General features: G+C 37.2%; 1 protein-coding gene and 1 long non-coding RNA gene across 2 annotated transcripts in view; one reads left to right on the top strand and one right to left on the bottom strand.

Annotated features, from left to right (window-relative positions):
- Positions 1-17616, bottom strand: part of LOC150065873 (uncharacterized) — a 70717-nt gene that overhangs the window by 41374 nt on the left and 11727 nt on the right. The gene's annotated exons all lie outside the window — the stretch shown is intronic.
- LOC150065874 (N-acetyllactosaminide alpha-1,3-galactosyltransferase-like 1) lies at positions 704-8365 on the top strand. The gene is made up of 6 exons (XM_090329040.1): positions 704-777; positions 2463-2498; positions 3225-3260; positions 6064-6111; positions 7121-7258; positions 7642-8365. Exons 1-6 carry the CDS (start codon positions 704-706, stop codon positions 8363-8365), a joined length of 1056 nt encoding a protein of 351 aa, XP_090185166.1.

Raw genomic sequence — 17616 nt, 5'->3', positions numbered from 1 at the left:
GCTCATATGTTTTGAAGTTTATAGTTCTGTTATCTTTGAATAAATTTCTATTACTGTCTTTGTTGGAAAAGATATATCAGTATTTAGGGTAGAATAAGTCCAAGTACCTGTAACACCTCTTCATAAATAACCAACTTTTATATTCATAAAGCCCTAGTAAAATAGAAGGGTCTTATTAAATATCTTCAATACAACCAGAGCATACTTAGATAATAAAATGAAAAAAGAACATGGTAGATACTTTTCACCTAATCTAAAAAGAATGAGTTGGCACCCTAAGGAAGATTTTTGGTTACTTCAAACAGAAAGATGGTTTCCTTGATTTAAATAAACCATTATAAGGCTGAGAAATCTAGAAATTGATTTATCTAAGTTCATTTGCTGTTAGAAGATGTCAAAGAAGCAGCTATTAAACATTTTCTGGAAATACAAACATAACTATATAGACATAAAAATCTATGACTCTATAGACATAATGTTTTATTTCATAAATTAATATGTTCCTATGACATACAAACCCTTAGCCTAATTGTGATTAAGTTCTAAATACTAAGTCTCAGTGATTGTAAATAGAGATTCCCTCCTTGAACATTTGTATGTTAAACTTGTCATTTAAAATATGATGTAAAAATCAATGTTAATAAATTCTTTAAAAACAAAAACAAAACAAAAAACATTTTCTTCCTCTTTTTCTAGGAGAAAAATGAATTCTAAAAGAAAACTGCAATTATTAATTTTACTTTCTTTATTGCTGATAGTGATTGAGCATCATTTCAGGTAAATATACAGTTCTAATGAATCATTGCCTTCAATGATTGGCAGAGTTGATTAAAAAATGCTGAGTTTTATCCAAAAAGAAATTTAAATAGTCCCTAAATTAACCAGAAATCATGTTTTCTTTGGTAAAGATAAATATTAATTCCTTCATTTTGTTCAACACTCAGGAAATATCTCCCTGTCACTTTCTTAGCGTAGGCCTATTCTAGACAGCAGAAAGCTACCTCTCGGAGCTTTACATTCTAGGTGGAGGTCAATAACATAGCCCAGAAGTGTATCATATCATGTCAGGGATGCCAGTTGTTTTATAATAATATTTTTTGGGGTGTCATGGGGCTTGAACTCTGGCCTGGGCACTGTTCCTGAGCTCTTCAACCCTACCCTTGAGCCACAACCCTACTTCCTGTTTTCTAGTGATTAATTGGAGATGAGTCTGTAGGCTTTGTACTGCCCGGACTGGTTTTGAACTGCAATCTTGAGATCTCAGCTTCCTGAGTAGCTAGGATTATAGGCATGAGCCACTGTGCCCGGCTTATAATATTATAAAGGAGGAAATAATGTAAGAGAATAGCTTTGGCCTATTTTAGATAAAATTTTAGCTTACATCAAAGTTTCATTTAGTGTGAATAAGATAAAAAGCAGCCTGCTAGGCAGATATGGCTGGGATAAAACTTTGTTGTATCTGCTAAAATTTTCTCATGTTAAACATTAAAAATCATATATATATGTATATATATGAACAACATATGTGTACATATGTATACATATCTACATATAGGTGAACAATGAAAAGAGTGACATTGATCAAAAGATGCATTGTACTAAAAATTAGTTATGCTGAATTGAAATCCCTTTGTACAACTACTTAAAGATAATGAAAGCTCAAATTCTTATATACTCTATCCCTTACTTTTATGGTCCTTTTTTTTCCCTTCCCATCTTCCCTCCTTCTCTTTCTTTTTTTTCCCTTTCTTCTGAGACAAGAAGCTTAGACTGGCCTCAACATCAAGCATTTTCTATCTCAGTCTTTCACAAGTTGGAATTACAGGTATGGGCCATCATGCCCAGCTTCTTTTGGTCTTTGTAAGGAACACAATGTTACTGAGCGCTATTTGAGAAGCAGCTATATGTTTTCAAATTAACCTTATTGCTCTGATATAGTCTGGATGGTTTTTGTCCTCCAGGGATATTATACATTAATGAAAAAAGATTCATGGCCAGTTATAACAGCTCTGAAGTCCTATTTTTATTTATTTTTATTTTTTATTTTTTTATTTATTTTTTTATTGCCAGTCCTGGGCTGAACTCAGAGCCTGATCACTGTCCTTGGACTTTCTCAAGGCTAGAGCTCTACCACTTGAGCCTCAGTACCATTTCCGGCTTTTTTCTATGTATGTGGTACCGAGGAATCGAACCCGGGTCTTCATGCATGCTAGGCAAGCACTTTAACCACTAGGCCAAACTCCCGGCCCTGAAGTCCTATTTTTAAATGTGATAAAAGTCTACTTATTTTTAAAAAGTAATAGACCATAAACTGGTAACAGGCATGATTTTGTATTATATTTCATAAGTGTAGCATTATTCCTGGAAAAATACTATTGAATTTGAATGCTAAATTTTTTTGGTTAGCTTAAATGAAATAGACACTTTCCCCAAATTTAAGTAACGTTTTCATTTATCCAAAGGGTAAAGAATCACCTACAGAAGCTGTATGTCTGCTGGTAAGAATCTGTTCTATAAGTATTCTAAAAACTATTAGAGGGGAAATAGCTGGAGCCAATTGCATTCCCATAGTATTGATGTAAAATATTCTTCTGGCATTTGCTATGTTAAGTATTCCTGTCCAGGATAAGGTTTTTCTTTTCATTGTGATAGTTCCTTGTAGCTGACGTATTTATTTTGTAGAGGATCTCAAGCAATCCTCAAAAGAATAATTGTTTTAAAACAATGTCTCCATTTCTCACTATTTTTAAGTGAAGTCAGACATGAGAGGTTTGGATTCCCCAGAGATTTCTTGGGGACTCTTATAATGAAATATCTTTCGTGAAGGCACTTCTGAAAAGATAAAAGAACGCACGTCTGATATTTTTCATGTTATTTCAAAATAAAATTACAGATCACAGGAAACTGCAAAAAGATCATGTAAACTTTTAACCTTTTAGCTTTTGCCCATCCCCCCAATCTTACATTATTATAATAGTAATAATCAAAATCAGGAAACTAAGTCAAGATATTTTTTTACCCTCACTCAAACCCTGACCTAGAAAGTATTAAGGTCTTGAGCCAAATCCACAGAACTGACAAAAATTAAAATTAAGTATTTTTTCAGTTATAGTCTTCTTTTCTTCTTGAGAATTAAATGTTTTTTTAATAGTCTCACATGTATTTGAGCTGGCTTTTACAATTTTTCTCTCTTTTGTTCAAAATGATATCTATCCTATTTCTAGGTTCATTGATCTTTCTCGGTCCTCTCCATTTTGCTGGTGAGCCTATCTATTGAGTTATGTATCTATTCAAATTCTATCTTCTAATATATATATATATATATATTTGCTACTACTTTGTATCTTCTAAAACTCTGGTTAGATTTTCTGTTTCTTTGCTGAGGTTTTCTATTAGTTTCATATGTTCCAAGTGTATTTGTGGTTGCTCATTGAAAAATTTTTACAATGATTTCTTTAAAGTACAATACTGTGTTATATCTTGCATGTGCACAATTTACCTTTCTTCATCCAAGTTGAGATCTTTCTGGTTGTTGGTATGATAAATGATATTTTTGTTGAAACTTGGACATTTGGGGTATGAGGTTGTACCATTATAGATTTTTATTTAAATCCTGTGTTTTCTCTGGTACTTTCTGACATTGCTGCAGTTAGAAGAAAAAAAAAAAGGTGGTGTCATCTCATCCCTGTCAGTTAATGGTGAAATATGAGGTGGCTAACTCCGTCAAAATCAGAAATGGAGAGGGGTTTGGGAGGAGGGATACTTTGTTTCTGAAGCATGGAGATGAGAAGTCAGAGTCCCTACCTGTTGTCACAGAGGATTGGCTTAAATTGCTGAGTAGTGGTTAAAATTCTAACTTCCTCTGGATGGAGTAGAGTGAAGACCACAGTTTTTCTGTAATGTTAGGCTGCAGCAGGACGGTTAGGGTCTAAAAGTCTTCTGTTTTGCTATATTGCCTTTTTCCTGCCTTTAACTATTAAGAGTAACCTTTTCTTAAGGCTCTTTCAGTTCTGTGTTCATCAGCATTCCTGGTTCCTGGCTTTTCCAGTAGTCACTTTGGGTTATTTATTACAGAAGAATAACCCAATGAACTCAGAGCTGCATCAATCTCTAGTCCTGGGGCTTCTAACCAATATGTATTCTCTAGATCATTTAGAATTTTCTTTGCTTTATAGTGTCTGGGTTTTTAACTATATTCATCAGAGTATATCCTAAAGGAATGAAGAATAAGAAAAATTAGAACTATCTAATCTTTCCAGAAACATACATCATTTAAAATTATTCTTTTTCTTTTTCTTTCTTTCTTTTTCTTTTTTTGCTAGTCCTAGGGATGAGCTCAGGGTCTGGGCACTGTCCTTAGACACTCTTTACTCAAGGCTAGTGCTCTGCCACTTGAGCCATAGTACCACTTCGTTTTTTCTGTGTATGTGGTACAGAGGAATTGAACCCAGGGCTTCATGCATGCTAGACGAGCAAGCTACAAGGGCTGGCCATAGTCCCGACTCTTTTCTTTCTTTCTTTCTTTCTTTCTTTCTTTCTTTCTTTCTTTCTTTCTTTCTTTCTTTCCTTCTTTCTCTCTGTCTGTCTCTCTCTCTGTCTGTCTCTGTCTGTCTGTCTCTGTCTGTCTGTGTCTGTCTGTCTGTCTGTCTGTCTGTCTGTCTGTCTCTCTCTCTCTCTCTCTCTCCCTCTCTCTCTCTCTCTCTGTGTGTGTCTCTCTCCTCTCTCTTTTTCTTTTCTTTTCTTTTTGCTGGTCCTGGAGTTTTAACTCAGCACCTGGGTGCTCTCCTTGAACTTTCTGCTCAAAGCTAATACTCTACCACTTGAGCCACAGCTTCACTTCTAGCTTTTTGGTAGTTAAGTATAGATAAGCATCTCACAGACTTCCCTGTCTAGGCTGACTTTGAACTGTGATCCACAGATCTCATCCTCCTGAACAGCTAGGATTATAAGCATAAGTCACTGGCATCCAGCAAAAGTTATTTTTACTTTGCAAAATATCCCAGGTTTATGAAAGGAGAGTTGACCACTAATATCATTAGCAGGATATAGAACAAAACCTTCAGTAGGCTGAAAACCCCAGCATTCAGAACCTTGAGACAGGATGATCACAAATTGATTCCTGCCTGGGTGACATAATGAGGTTTTTAGCAAAAGGAAGGAAGGAAGGAAGGAAAAGAGGAAAAGAGAAAAAGAAGGGAGGAGGGGAAGGAAGGAAGGAAGGAAGGAAAGAAAGAAAGAAGGAAGGAAGGAAGGAAGGAAGGAAGGAAGGAAGGGGGAAGGAAGGGGAAGGAAAGAAGGAAGGAAGGAAGGAAGGAAGGAAGGAAGGAAGCAAGGAGGAAGGGAGGGAGGGAGGGTGGGGAAGAAAAGAAGGAAGGAAGAGGAGAGAGAAAGAGAGAAAAAGAAGGAAGGTAAGAAAGAAAGGAAGGATGGTAAAGAAAGAAAAGGAAGGAAAGAAAGGAAGAAAAATTCTTTGTATATCACCTTTAAAATAAAAAAAAGAAATTGAATAAAGAAAAGAAAAAAAATCTTAGGTGGATTCTACCTTAAAATGAAAATAAAGGATCTTATATATTTCAGCATATAACAGAGTATCTATTACACAGGAAGCCACTGATGACTGGTAGGAGTTAATGAAATCCTTACTTTGAATGTAGATCTTTCTGTCTGCTCTGTTACTTTAAAATGATATCTGCCCCACCATCACCCCCAAGAGCCAACTCTTCTCTATCTTTTGGCCTTTGGCCATGACCTCTTATCATGTTGTTTTTTCTTGACTAGTCTTTATCCTCTCAAACTCAGTTTAAATATTTCTTCTCTAAGCGTTTTCCCTGAACCTCAAATTTATGTTGGATAGCTCATTTATATGCTCCCACAGCATTCTACTCTGTGAACACTTTCATGCTATACTATAATTATCTCTTTTAATTGCTTTTCCTGCTATACTATAATTTTTGTTAATAGTCATAAAAACCAGCACTTAACAGTCTCTGTTGTACTATAGAAGTTCAATAGATATTTGAGTGAGTGCATTGCTCTTAATGTGATTTTTCTCTTTGGACCTAGGAATGATCAAGTGGAAGAACCTCAGCTCTCAGCCTGGTTTAATTCTAAGTAAGAACAAAAATTCTGTTCACTGGACTGGGAGGTTGGCCTACTGGTAGAGTGATTGCCTAGAGTGCAAAAAGACTGGGTTCAATTCCTTAGTACCACATACATGGAAAAAAGCCAAAGGTGGTGCTGTGGCTCAAGTGGTAGAACTCTAGCCTTGAGAAAGCCGAAGGACAGTACTCAGGCCCTGAGTTCAAGACCCAGGATTGGCAAAAACAAAACAAAACAAAAAATTCTGTTCACGGGACTGGGAATGGAACATGGCCTAGTGGCAGAGTACATGAAGCCCTGGGTTTGATTCCTTGGTACTGCATATACAGAAAAAGCTCAAAGTGGTGCTATGGCTCAAGTGGTAGAGAGCTAAAACATTCTGTTCACAAATAATAACTCTATTTGAAGATAGTGACTGTAGATACATGAGGTACCTAGGACTAAGAGGTTTCTAGGACTAATAGTTTTCTAAGTCCGGTCATTAAGACGCAGCCAGCAGCCAGGTGCTGGTGGCTCACGACTGTAATCCTAGCTACTCAGGAGGTCAAGATCTGAGGATCCCAGTTCAAAACCAGCTAGGGCACAAAAGTCCATGAGAGTCTTATCTCCAAATAACCACCAGAAAACCACTCAAGTGGTAGAGCGATAGCCTTGAACTGAAGAGCCCAGGGACAGCGACCAGTCCCAGAGTTCAAGCCCCACAATCCTCCAATTCTCAGCCTCCCAAGTACGTAGGATTATAGGTATAAAAGACTGTTTCCTGGCTATATTTATGTTTTTAATGGACTTTTGACATACAGAACTAGATAACCATCAATCTGTATCTTTGTTTCCTTATATGAGAAGCAAGGTAATAGTAATACTTTCCTTGTAAGACACTGCAAGGATTACATGGGTTATGTAAGCAAACACTGAACCTGAAACATAGTAAGTTCTCTATATTCATGAGTTACTATTACTTGCACAATGTCTACTGCCATAATAAAATATCTGCTCAATTTGTTCCTTCGTTGCTCAACAGAATACGTCCAGATGTTATAACAACAACTGACTGGCTTGCTCCAGTCATATGGGAAGGAACTTACGATAGAGAAGTCCTAGAAAACTATTACAAGAAGCTGAATGTTACAATAGGCTTGGTTGTATTTGCTCCAGGACAGTAGGTGCTCCTAATATTTGTCCTTTTTTATTTTGGAAAATTTATGGTCTTTCTAAAGAATGATTCACAATTAACCCTAATAATTAATGGCTATCATGGAGTGCTTATTTTCTTAAGCTTTAGTTCAGTCATTAACACTACTTAGAAACATTTTTGTTAACATACATTTAACTTTCTTGCTTCACAACAAACACATGGCCCTTCTCAGGTCCCTAAACCTACCACATTCTCCCATATTAATCAAAAATGGTTGTCGATAGATCCAATTTTTCTACCCTCACCTTCTTTACCATCATAAATATACTATGTTAATCAGCATGTTAATGATATCTATTCTACTGATGAATTTCATCAAAGTATTTTCTGTTTTTTTTATATTTCAGATTTGTAGATCACTACATGAAAAAGTTTCTACAGTCTGCTGATAAGCACTTCATGGTTGGATTCAATGTTATCTTTTACATCTTTTTTGATGTCAAAACCACACTTCCTTATATAGAATTGAGTCCTCTTCGAACATTCAAGGTTTTTCTTCTCACCAGCGAAACAACAGAGCAAGACGTTAGTATCAGAATCATCCAGAATTTTTATAGAGGGCTGGTGGAGAAAATTCAGTATGAAGTTGACTTTCTCTTTATTATGGCTGTAAACCAGCTCTTCATGAATGATTTTGGAGTAGAAACCTTGGGCAGGTCTGTAGCTCAAATCCATGCATGGTGGTATTTTAAAACCAATTATGAATTTCCTTATGAGAGAAGACACAAGTCAGCTGCTTTTATCCCCTTTGGACAGGGAGATTTCTACTATCATAGAGCCATTTTTGGTGGCACACCCCAAGAAATTTTAATTTTCTTTAAACAATGTATACATGGAATTATAAATGACACCACAAGTAAAATTAACAGCCTATATGAAAGCCACCTAAACAAATATTTTTTTGTCCACAAACCCACTAAGCTGTTATCACCAGAATATAATTGGGACCTAAAATTTAAAATTCCTCCACAAATTAAACGTGTTATTATAGCATCACAATCAAATAATTTGATGAATTTGGGAAACTTCAGTTTTTATAAACTTAGAAAAATGTATAATCTTCTAAAATAAATTGTTTTATTGCACTTTGGAGCTATTTAATCTTACCTAGTTTGAATAAAAAAATAAGTGAATAGCCTCTTTAACTTCCATTTCTTACATGGGAAGCAGGAAATGTTTCTCATTTTTTAAATTTCATCTGACTTTAATCCTGTTATATTAAAAGAAACCCTTGCTACAATTATAATAAATAAATGGATAGTATTTTAATGTTATGTTATTCTTGTATAAAATATATTTAAAATATTATGGAGATACTTCATAAAAATGAATTTTATGAAAAATGTACACATACATAGTTCAGGAAAACATGTGCACCCACATATATACATGAGACATTAGTACATATATATCATGTCAAAGGGAAAATAATATTCAACAAGTTGTTCATCAGATAGTTACCATAATTCTTAGTGTTGGGATATAGGTTACTTGTGATTAATCTCAATCAATATTTAATCTGTCTAGTATGTGACTGAACTTAGACATTCCATCAAATATGTACCTTTTATGTTGTAAAGAGAAGTACTGAGGGAAGGGGTAATAATGTTCAAGAAGTAATGTACCCACTAGCTGATGAATGGAACTGTTATCCCCTGTACATCCCCAGACAATAAAATTTTAAAAAGACAAGTATTGAGTTCATATTTTTCTTTTCTTTTTTGCCATGCCCTGGGCTTGAGCTCAGGGTCTGAGCACTGTCCTTGGATTTTCTCAAGGCTAGAGCTCTACCACTTTTGCCTCAGCACCACTTCTGGCTTTTTTCTAGGTATGTGGTACCAAGGAATTGAACCTGGGTCTTCAGGCATTCTAGGCAAGCACTCTGCCACTAGGCCAAACTCCTGGCCCTGAGTTCATATTTTTCATGTTTTATTGGTGCAATCACAGGTGGGGAAAGCGTTAGAACACTTTTTCCTCAAGGATATAGTCTCTCAAAAAGAGACAAAACCATGTAGAAGTATTTATGTAGCAATTTTTTTGGCCAGTCCTGGGCTTGCGCTCCGGGCCTGAGCACTGTTTTGGGGCTTTCTCAAGGCTAGGGCTCTACCACTTGAATCACAGCACCATTTCCAGTTCTTTTCTGTGTATGTGGTACTGAGGAATCAAATCCGGGTCTTCCTGCATGCTAGGCAAGCCCTCTACCACTAGGTCAAACTCCCAACTCTTATCTAGCAAATTTTAAAGTCCCCAGATTAACAGGAGAAAAGACATGGCTAAAATGTTGTAGTGATTCAGGAAGGAGAGAAATCAGTTCTGTAAGACTGTGTAACCTCTCAATTGCGCTGTTGTTTTACAAATTTAGCGAGGCATTATAGAACAGTTAAAAGAAGTAAAGATTCTAAAGCCAGAGTAAGTTGTTTTTATTTACTCTCATGGAAGAAAAATCTGAGATTTAGTAAGTATTCCTTAAATGATGTTACTGGCAATTAGCTCTAAAATTTTAAGGACTATTGATGGTGACTATGGCCGGCAGATCTATGATGGTCCATACTGACCTCTTACCCGAGCATTCATGTTTTTGTATGTTGTGTCTCTTCCACTCTCTCACCTTGAAAGTCAGCTCAAAATATTGACCTATTTCCAATCAAAAGTATAACAGATGCCATTTCATAACTAGGATATGATCTTATATAAGATCTATCTGAGCCATGTGCCAGTGGCTCATGCCTATAATCCTAGCTAGTCAGGAAGCGAAGATCTTGGTTTGAAGCCAGTCAGACAGGAAAGTCTTGAGACTCTTATAGCTAATAAATTACTCAGAAAAAGCCAGATGTGGAACTGAGGCTCAAATAATAAGAGTACTAGGCCTTGAGTTGAAGTTCCATGGCAAAAACAGCAACAACAAAAAACTATCTTATATATTCGATCTTACAAGATCATATCCTAGTTATAAAATGGCATCTGATATGCCTTTTCTAGACTTTCCTTCTTGTTGCCTTTCACATAGCAAACTGTCATACTAAAGAGGCTTTTATAGCAAAGAACTGCTCTAACAAGTAGCCAGAGAAAGGCTCAAGACCTCAGCCCATCCACTATTAAGGAACTGACTACTGTTAACAGCTACATAGGTGAACTTGGATACAAATCTTTCCCCAGTCAAGTCTTCAGATTGAGACCTCATGGTCAGCTAACACCTTGAATTCAGCTTTGTGAGGCATCCACAAGCAGAAGATCCAGTCAAGCCATACCCAGATTCCTGCCCATTCTTTCCTTACCTCCAATAGCAGAAGAAGCCCAGGTACATACTTCTTTCTCTCAGTAGTGCTGGTAGAGACTAGATAAAATGACAGCATCCCACAAGCAAGTGCTGGGAAATACTCTCTATCCATAGGCCTATCCTCCTCCTATACCACCAAGCAGCCCTGGGGAGCACAGGAATTCCTTCCATCCCCACCAGCACCATAAGCAGTGATCCACAGGAGACCCATTGGCAGGAGCCAGCCCAGATATCAGGCTCAGGAAAGCACTCACTGGCACAAAGCCTAGCACCTCCCACATTGCACCTAACAGAACCAGTCCTGAGGAAGTGAAATCCATCTGTACAAGCAGGATCAGGAAGATCAGGAAGGAATTTTAGTGGTACCAAGTAGACAAAGCAGAACAAATAGTTTTATATAGGCTCTGAAAACTATATGGAACCTATATTGCCACTGGAACTACAGCCTACTCTCTACTCTCCTCATTTGCCAGGCACTAGATATTAATGTTTTCCAATGAAAGCCAAAGATGGACACACACACACACACACACACACACACACACACACACACACACACATTGGTGAAGGCAGATCTTGGCTAATTCAAATGGTATTCTCTTCTATAAACAGCATCACAAACACACCCAAAAATAATATTTTACCAATTATTGGGACATCTTTTAACCTATTCAAGTTGACACAGAATTAACTGTTACAAATTACATTTGTGTGATTCAATTTATATGATATTTTGGAAAATATAAACCTATAGATATAGCAGAGTTGGTTGCCAGAGTTTGAGGAATGTTTAAATAAGTGAAGTGTGAGGGTTTTTTTGTGGTAGTGAGACCATTCTGTATGATACTCTAATGGCCTGATAATTATATTATATATAATTATACATGTGCTAAAACCTATAGAACTTCACAGCACAGAATGGATCATCATGCAATGGGTGTTTGTTGGTTGGTTTTCAAAATTTTATCACAGGTTGTTGACATCAACACACAGGATGGCCTTATGAAGATAGAATCAGAGTGATGTAATTACAAACCCAAAAATACCAAGGATAGCTGGCTATTACCTGAAGTTAGGATAGAGACAGCTAATGGATTTTTTCTTCTCAGTCCTCTGAAAAAATCAGCCCTACCTACATCTTGATTTTGGACTTCTGGCCTTCACAAATTTGAGAAAGAATGTTCCCTTGTCCCAAGTTACCTAGTTTTCATACTTTGTCATGTCCATCTTATTAATCTAATACATGCAACTTAACTTTGGTAGTCTTTCTCCCCAAAACCCACACCCTTGGTCCAATCACGATATGCATATTAAATCCCCATTAAAGGACATCTGTTATTATTCATCAAACTTCCTCAAAATTATCCAAGTTATTATAAATGAGGAGAGTCTAAAAAATTGATAGCCAAGAAGAGCCTAATGATATACTAAATATAAAGTGATATCTTAGAAAAAAAGATACTAGGTTGAAAAATAAAATTTGAATGAAGTGGGGATTTTAGTGAATAAAGTGTCAATACTTATTCATTAATTGTAAAAGTGTAACTTGCTACTATAAGAAGCTCGAGAAAAGTGACTGTGTAGCATGTGGTATTGTGACTCTATACTATTTTTTGCAATTTTAAAAAAATTAAAACTAAGCCAGGCACAAGAGGCTCATGCCTATAATCTTACATACTCTGGGGACTGAGATCTGAGGATCACAGTTTAAAGCCAGCCCAGGCAGGGAAGTCTGTGAGACTCTTATTTCCAAAAAAAACCTAAAAAAAAAGCAGTAAATGGAGCTGTGGCTCAAGTGGTAGAGGGCTAGCCTTGAGCAAAAAAAGCTCAGGGACAGCACGAAGGCCTGGCACACACACATATCTAACATGTTTGAAAATTAAAGCTTAAGAGTTTTTTTTTTTAAATCAGCTTATAGTCCACATAAAATATGCAGATTGCAGGCTCTAGAGACTTGGCTATCTCTAGCCTAGGCAGTAAAAGCCAACTCATTCACTAAATGAAGAAAGAGAATAGTGAAGAAAATAATCTAGATGAATTCCCAAGTCAGGATCCAAGAAGGTATAAAGTCAGAGAACAATTTTGTCTCATATTTACATCCTTACCTGTATTCCTTCCCCAAACCTCATTAAAATGATAAGGGAAAAAGTAAAAGTACCTTCAAGACGAGTGTTAACATCAGATATAAGAAGTCACAAATGTTTGGAAATATATCAAACAATATGACATAAGGCTGATAATTATAAAGCTAGTTTTGTTGTTGTTTTTCATTTGTGTGTGTGTGTATGTGTGTGTGTGCTGGTCCTAGGGCTTAGACTCAGAGCCTGGGCACTATCCTTGAACTTTTTTGAACAAGGTTTGCAATCTGCCACTTGAGTCATAGCTCCACTTTTCTAGCTTTTTGATGGTTAACTAGAAATCAAGGCTCACAGACTTCCCTGCCTGGGTTAGCTTTGAACCATGATCCTTATATCTCAGCCTCCTGAGTATCTAGGATTACAGGCACGAGACACAGACATCCAGCGGGAAATTTTTTTTTAAAGACTTTCTTGATGACATTGACATCAGAGATCTACACAATGTCTCAACAGGAAGGTCCAGAAAGATAAAGGCTTAGGAAGATAAGCTTCGGTCTTGAAGTGATTTTGCCATGGGTCATTTCCTATTCAAGAAAAGTTCACTAGAGATGATGTTTTGTTTTTTAAAGCAAAACAAAACAAAACCTCGAGTAACAAAGTTTTGTAGGGCAGATCATGGTAACTAGACTGCCCTTCTCTAATGATGACAATTATAACCACTTCCATGGAACCCAGGAGAACCAGAACTGAGACCAGTCAGTCCACACCTGTAAATTGGGACTCCTAAACTATACATATCTTTGCTTCCTGCCCTTCATTCTTTCCCTATTTAACGGTATACTCATGTCTGTATTCGAAGATGGCGGAAGATGAACTGGAGTGCCATCTTCTGGAAGCATTATGCCACAGAAAAATCTCCTGTCTCACAAAAGATGAACCAATGTAACAGCGATATTCATAGGACACTATGTTGGAATGTCTTGGGGAGGGTGAGGGGTGAGGGGGAGGGAAAGTGAGAGAAAAACATGGGAAGGGGTAACAATATTCAAGAAGAAATGTACTCACTAACTTACATATGTAATTGTAACCCCTCTCTACATCACCCTGACAATAAAATTAATTATTTTTTTTGCCAGTCCTGGACTTGAGCTCAGGGCCTGAGCACTGTCCTTGGACTTTCTCAAGGCTAGAGCTCTACCACTTGAGCCTCAGCACCACTTCTGGGTTTTTTTCTATGTATATGGTACTGAGGAATTGAACCCGGGTCTTCGTGCATGCTAGGCAAGCACTCAACCACTAGGCCAAACTCCCAGCCCCTAAAATTAAATTTTTTTAAAAAAATCTTCTGTTCTCAGGCTCAGTGTTGAGGATTTGTCGGTGATAGCCTCATGACTTAAGAAAATGTACCCCAGTCAGGGCCATTAACAGGTGTTTTGTGTGTCTGCAGAGTCCCTGGATGTCAGCTAGGGAAGTCTGGCTTTCGAGAGGGCTTATAGATCCAAGAGGGGTTGTACTCATGTGCAGATGATACAAACTTGGGTGTCACCGATCTGCAGGATGTTATGTCCAGAAATGCACCCCACCCCACACCCATCATACACCCACTCCACAATGCTTCAGGGCTGTAGAAGAGCACAATGAAAATCCAAGGCAGAGGGCAGACTATTCTATTTCCTAGAGTGAGAATGGACTTTAAAGAATATTTTTTATGGAGAAGTCTAAAATGTTTTTGCACATATAAGCCTCTTTCATAAACAATCACTTGCCTTGGTTTAATGATAACAGGTAGGACAGTAGAACCCGAGGTGTTTTAGATTTCTGTACAAAATAATTCTCAGCTTATAAGGACGCCAGCCGCAAGTGCTGCTCATGGAGTGTGCTATGAACATTTCATATTAGAAACCTCATTCACAGCATCAGAAAGCTGAAGAAATATGAGCAGTTGTAAGTGTGTACAGGGGCCCGGAGTGCGGCTTGGAGGTAGCATGCATGAAGAGCTGCGCTTGATTCCTTGGTATCACATACACAGAAAAAGCTGGAAGTGGTGTTGTGGCTCATTTGGTAGGGAGCTAGCCTTGAGAAATCTTAAGGACAGAGCCCAGGCTCTGAATTCAAGCCCTAGGACTGGCGAAAAAAAAAAATGTGTACCAAACCACATAAACACTAATGTTTGACTTGGTTAGAACCACTTTCAGCCCATTTGACAGCTCTACTTGTAAATTGTTTTTCCATGCTTTTTCTTTCTTTCCCACTTTGGGTTTCTTACCAGGTACTTTATAGTATGGTATCAAAATGCAGAACAATGTTCTATATAAAGGCCAGCTTCTGAAGAGGAAGTAAATTTTCAGTTCTGGACAGACCTGGAACAGACTTTAGTCCTAATTTGTATATGTGAACAAAATAGAGCCATCTACAGAGACATGCAAAGCAAAGGAGAAGCAAAAGCAAGGAACTTCTGTTGTTTTTATTTTGTTAGGCAGAAAGTATTTATTGTAGGGGGTGTATGTGCTTTCTTTTCCCTCATATTTCCTTTCCAAAAAATCTTTTGTGAATTACAAAACTGTCAAATGACTTGCCAAAAAACTGTCATTCTTGTTAGATGCCTCGAAGTGTAAATTTTGTCTTGTACCCTGTCACCATCTGCTCCTCTCCCACCCCCCAAGAGTGAGGATACAATCCAATGATATAATAATCAGACTTTTGCAATAAAGAGCCTTCTGAACCAACAAAAAATTCTTCCATCTCTACAATATTTCTTTCCTAATTTCCTATTACTTTTATTATGTGTTACATCTTGCCTGAGTTCTCTCACCAGACCAATGTATAGATCTGTGCAGACTTTCTGATAACAATTGACTGCATTTCCAAACTATCCAGAAACCACTGGCAAGTATATATATTTGTTGGTAACAGGGCTTGAACTCTGGGCCTGGGCACTGTCCCTGAGCTCTTCAGCTCAAGACTAGTGCTCTACCACTTGAGTCAGAGCACCATTTCCGGTTTTTTAGCGGTTAATTGGGGATAGGAGTCTCATGGTCTTTTGTGCCCAGGCTGGCTTTGAACCGCAGTCCTCAGATCCCAACCTCCTGAGTAGCTAGGATTACAGGCATAAGCCACCAGCACCCCACAATCATTGGCAAATATTTTTAAAGATGACTTTTTACAATAAGATAGAGTAAAAAGTATCTAGCAGTGAATCTAAAAAATGTGCAAAACCTCAATATCTATTGAAAGATTTGAAAGAAAACTAGACTAAATGGTTAATTGGAAGACTCAAAAAGATAGAAATGTCAATCCAATCCAAAATGATTGACTAATTTAGTTTTACCCCAGTTAAAAATTTCAGGATGTTTATATTATATATATTACATATATATTTACAAATTGCTTTTAATCTTTATGCATTTCTTTGTGCCAATCCTGGGACTTGAAAACAGGTCCTGGAAGCTCTCCCTGAGTTTTTTGCATGAGGCGAGTGCTCTTCTAGTTGCACCATGGCTCCACTTCTGGATTTTTGCTGGTTAATTGGAGATGAGAGTGTCATGGACATTTCTGCCTGGGCTAGGTTTGATATTTATGGAATGTTTAAAGTCCAAAAACATTCAAAACAAGCTAAATGATAAAGCAGAAGTGTGTGTGTGTGTATGTGCATGTGTGCTCAGAAGTATGTGTGTATATATGTGTATGTTTATGTAGAAGTATATTGCGCTCAGGCTCTAGTACTCTTCCTTACTAGTGTTTTAACACTTCCACTTGTTGCCTTTTTTCTAATTAGTTGGGAATAAGAATCTCTCAAATTTATCTGCCTGGGCTAGCTGCAAACATCATTGCTAAAATCACAGCCTCCTGAGTAGCTAAGATTATAGGAGTGAACTAGTAGTGTTCAGCTAAAACAAGAGTTCTTACTCTACAAAATATTAAGACTGATTATAAGGTAAGATAATATAACATTATCATAGAAACTGGCAAATCAACATAAGCAACATAAAAAAATATGCAATGACCCACATACAAATGGACCTATATATCATATGTGACAATGATGGCACTGCAAATTCCTCAAGAAAACAAATTTTAGCAAACAGTACTGGGAATATATGAAAAACATATAGAAAAAATAAAAATATTCCTTTTTTTCATCAGTGTTCACTTCAATGACTTTGAAGTTTTTTGGTTTTTTTGTTTTTGTTTTTGTTTTTTTTTGTGGATCATGGGGCTTGAACTCTGGGCCTGGGCACTGTTCCCTGAGCTCTCCAGCTCAAGGCTACTGTGCTACCCCTTGAGTCACAGCCCCACTTCCCATTTTCTAGTGGTTAATTGGAGATAAAAGTTTCTCAGTCTTTAGTGCTTTGACTGGCTTTGAACCTTGAACCTCAGATCTCAGCCTCTTGAGTAGCTAGGATTATAGATGTGAGCCACCTCGCCCAGTGACTTTTGAGCGAATCATGTTGAATGATTCAAGACCAAAGGAAAAAAATGCACATGGTATCCTTAATATGTGGATATTAGATCCAAATATTACAAGAGAGATGATTCAATATTTGGGTACCCAAGGTTATAGACATGGTCTTGGAGATATAAACATGGACATAAAAAATCTATGACATAGGGGCCGGGAGTTTGGCCTAGTGGTTAAAGTGCTTGCCTAGCATGCATGAAGACCCGGGTTTGATTCCTTGGTACCACATACATAGAAAAAAGCCGGAAGTGGTGCTGAGGCTCAAGTGGTAGAGCTCTAGCCTTGAGAAAGTCCAAGGACAGTGCTCAGGCCCTGAGCTCAAGCCCAGGACTGGCAAAAAAAAAATCTATGACATAATATTTTATTACATAGATTAATATGTATCTATGACATGCAAACCCTCAGCTTAATTTTAATTATGTTCTAAAACCTAAGTGTCAGTGATTGTATATAGAGATTCCCTTCTTGAATACTTGCTTGCTAAACATGGCATTTGGAATATGATGTA

Source organism: Megascapheus bottae, chromosome 3 (genome assembly GCF_031878675.1).
Source record: "Megascapheus bottae isolate mThoBot1 chromosome 3, mThoBot2.hap1, whole genome shotgun sequence".
NCBI classification, from domain to species: Eukaryota; Metazoa; Chordata; class Mammalia; order Rodentia; family Geomyidae; genus Megascapheus; species Megascapheus bottae.
This window is presented reverse-complemented; position numbering and strand designations above follow the sequence as displayed.

What these genes read in the sequence shown, in the direction of transcription:
- LOC150065874 (XM_090329040.1), top strand. Translation starts at nt 704, where the DNA reads ATGAATTCTAAAAGAAAACTGCAATTATTAATTTTACTTTCTTTATTG. An exon ending in CAGAAGCTGTATGTCTGCTG is followed by an intron (nt 2,499 to 3,224) that starts GTAAGAATCTGT and finishes TCCTATTTCTAG; the next exon opens with GTTCATTGATCTTTCTCGGT. An exon ending in CGGTCCTCTCCATTTTGCTG is followed by an intron (nt 3,261 to 6,063) that starts GTGAGCCTATCT and finishes CTTTGGACCTAG; the next exon opens with GAATGATCAAGTGGAAGAAC.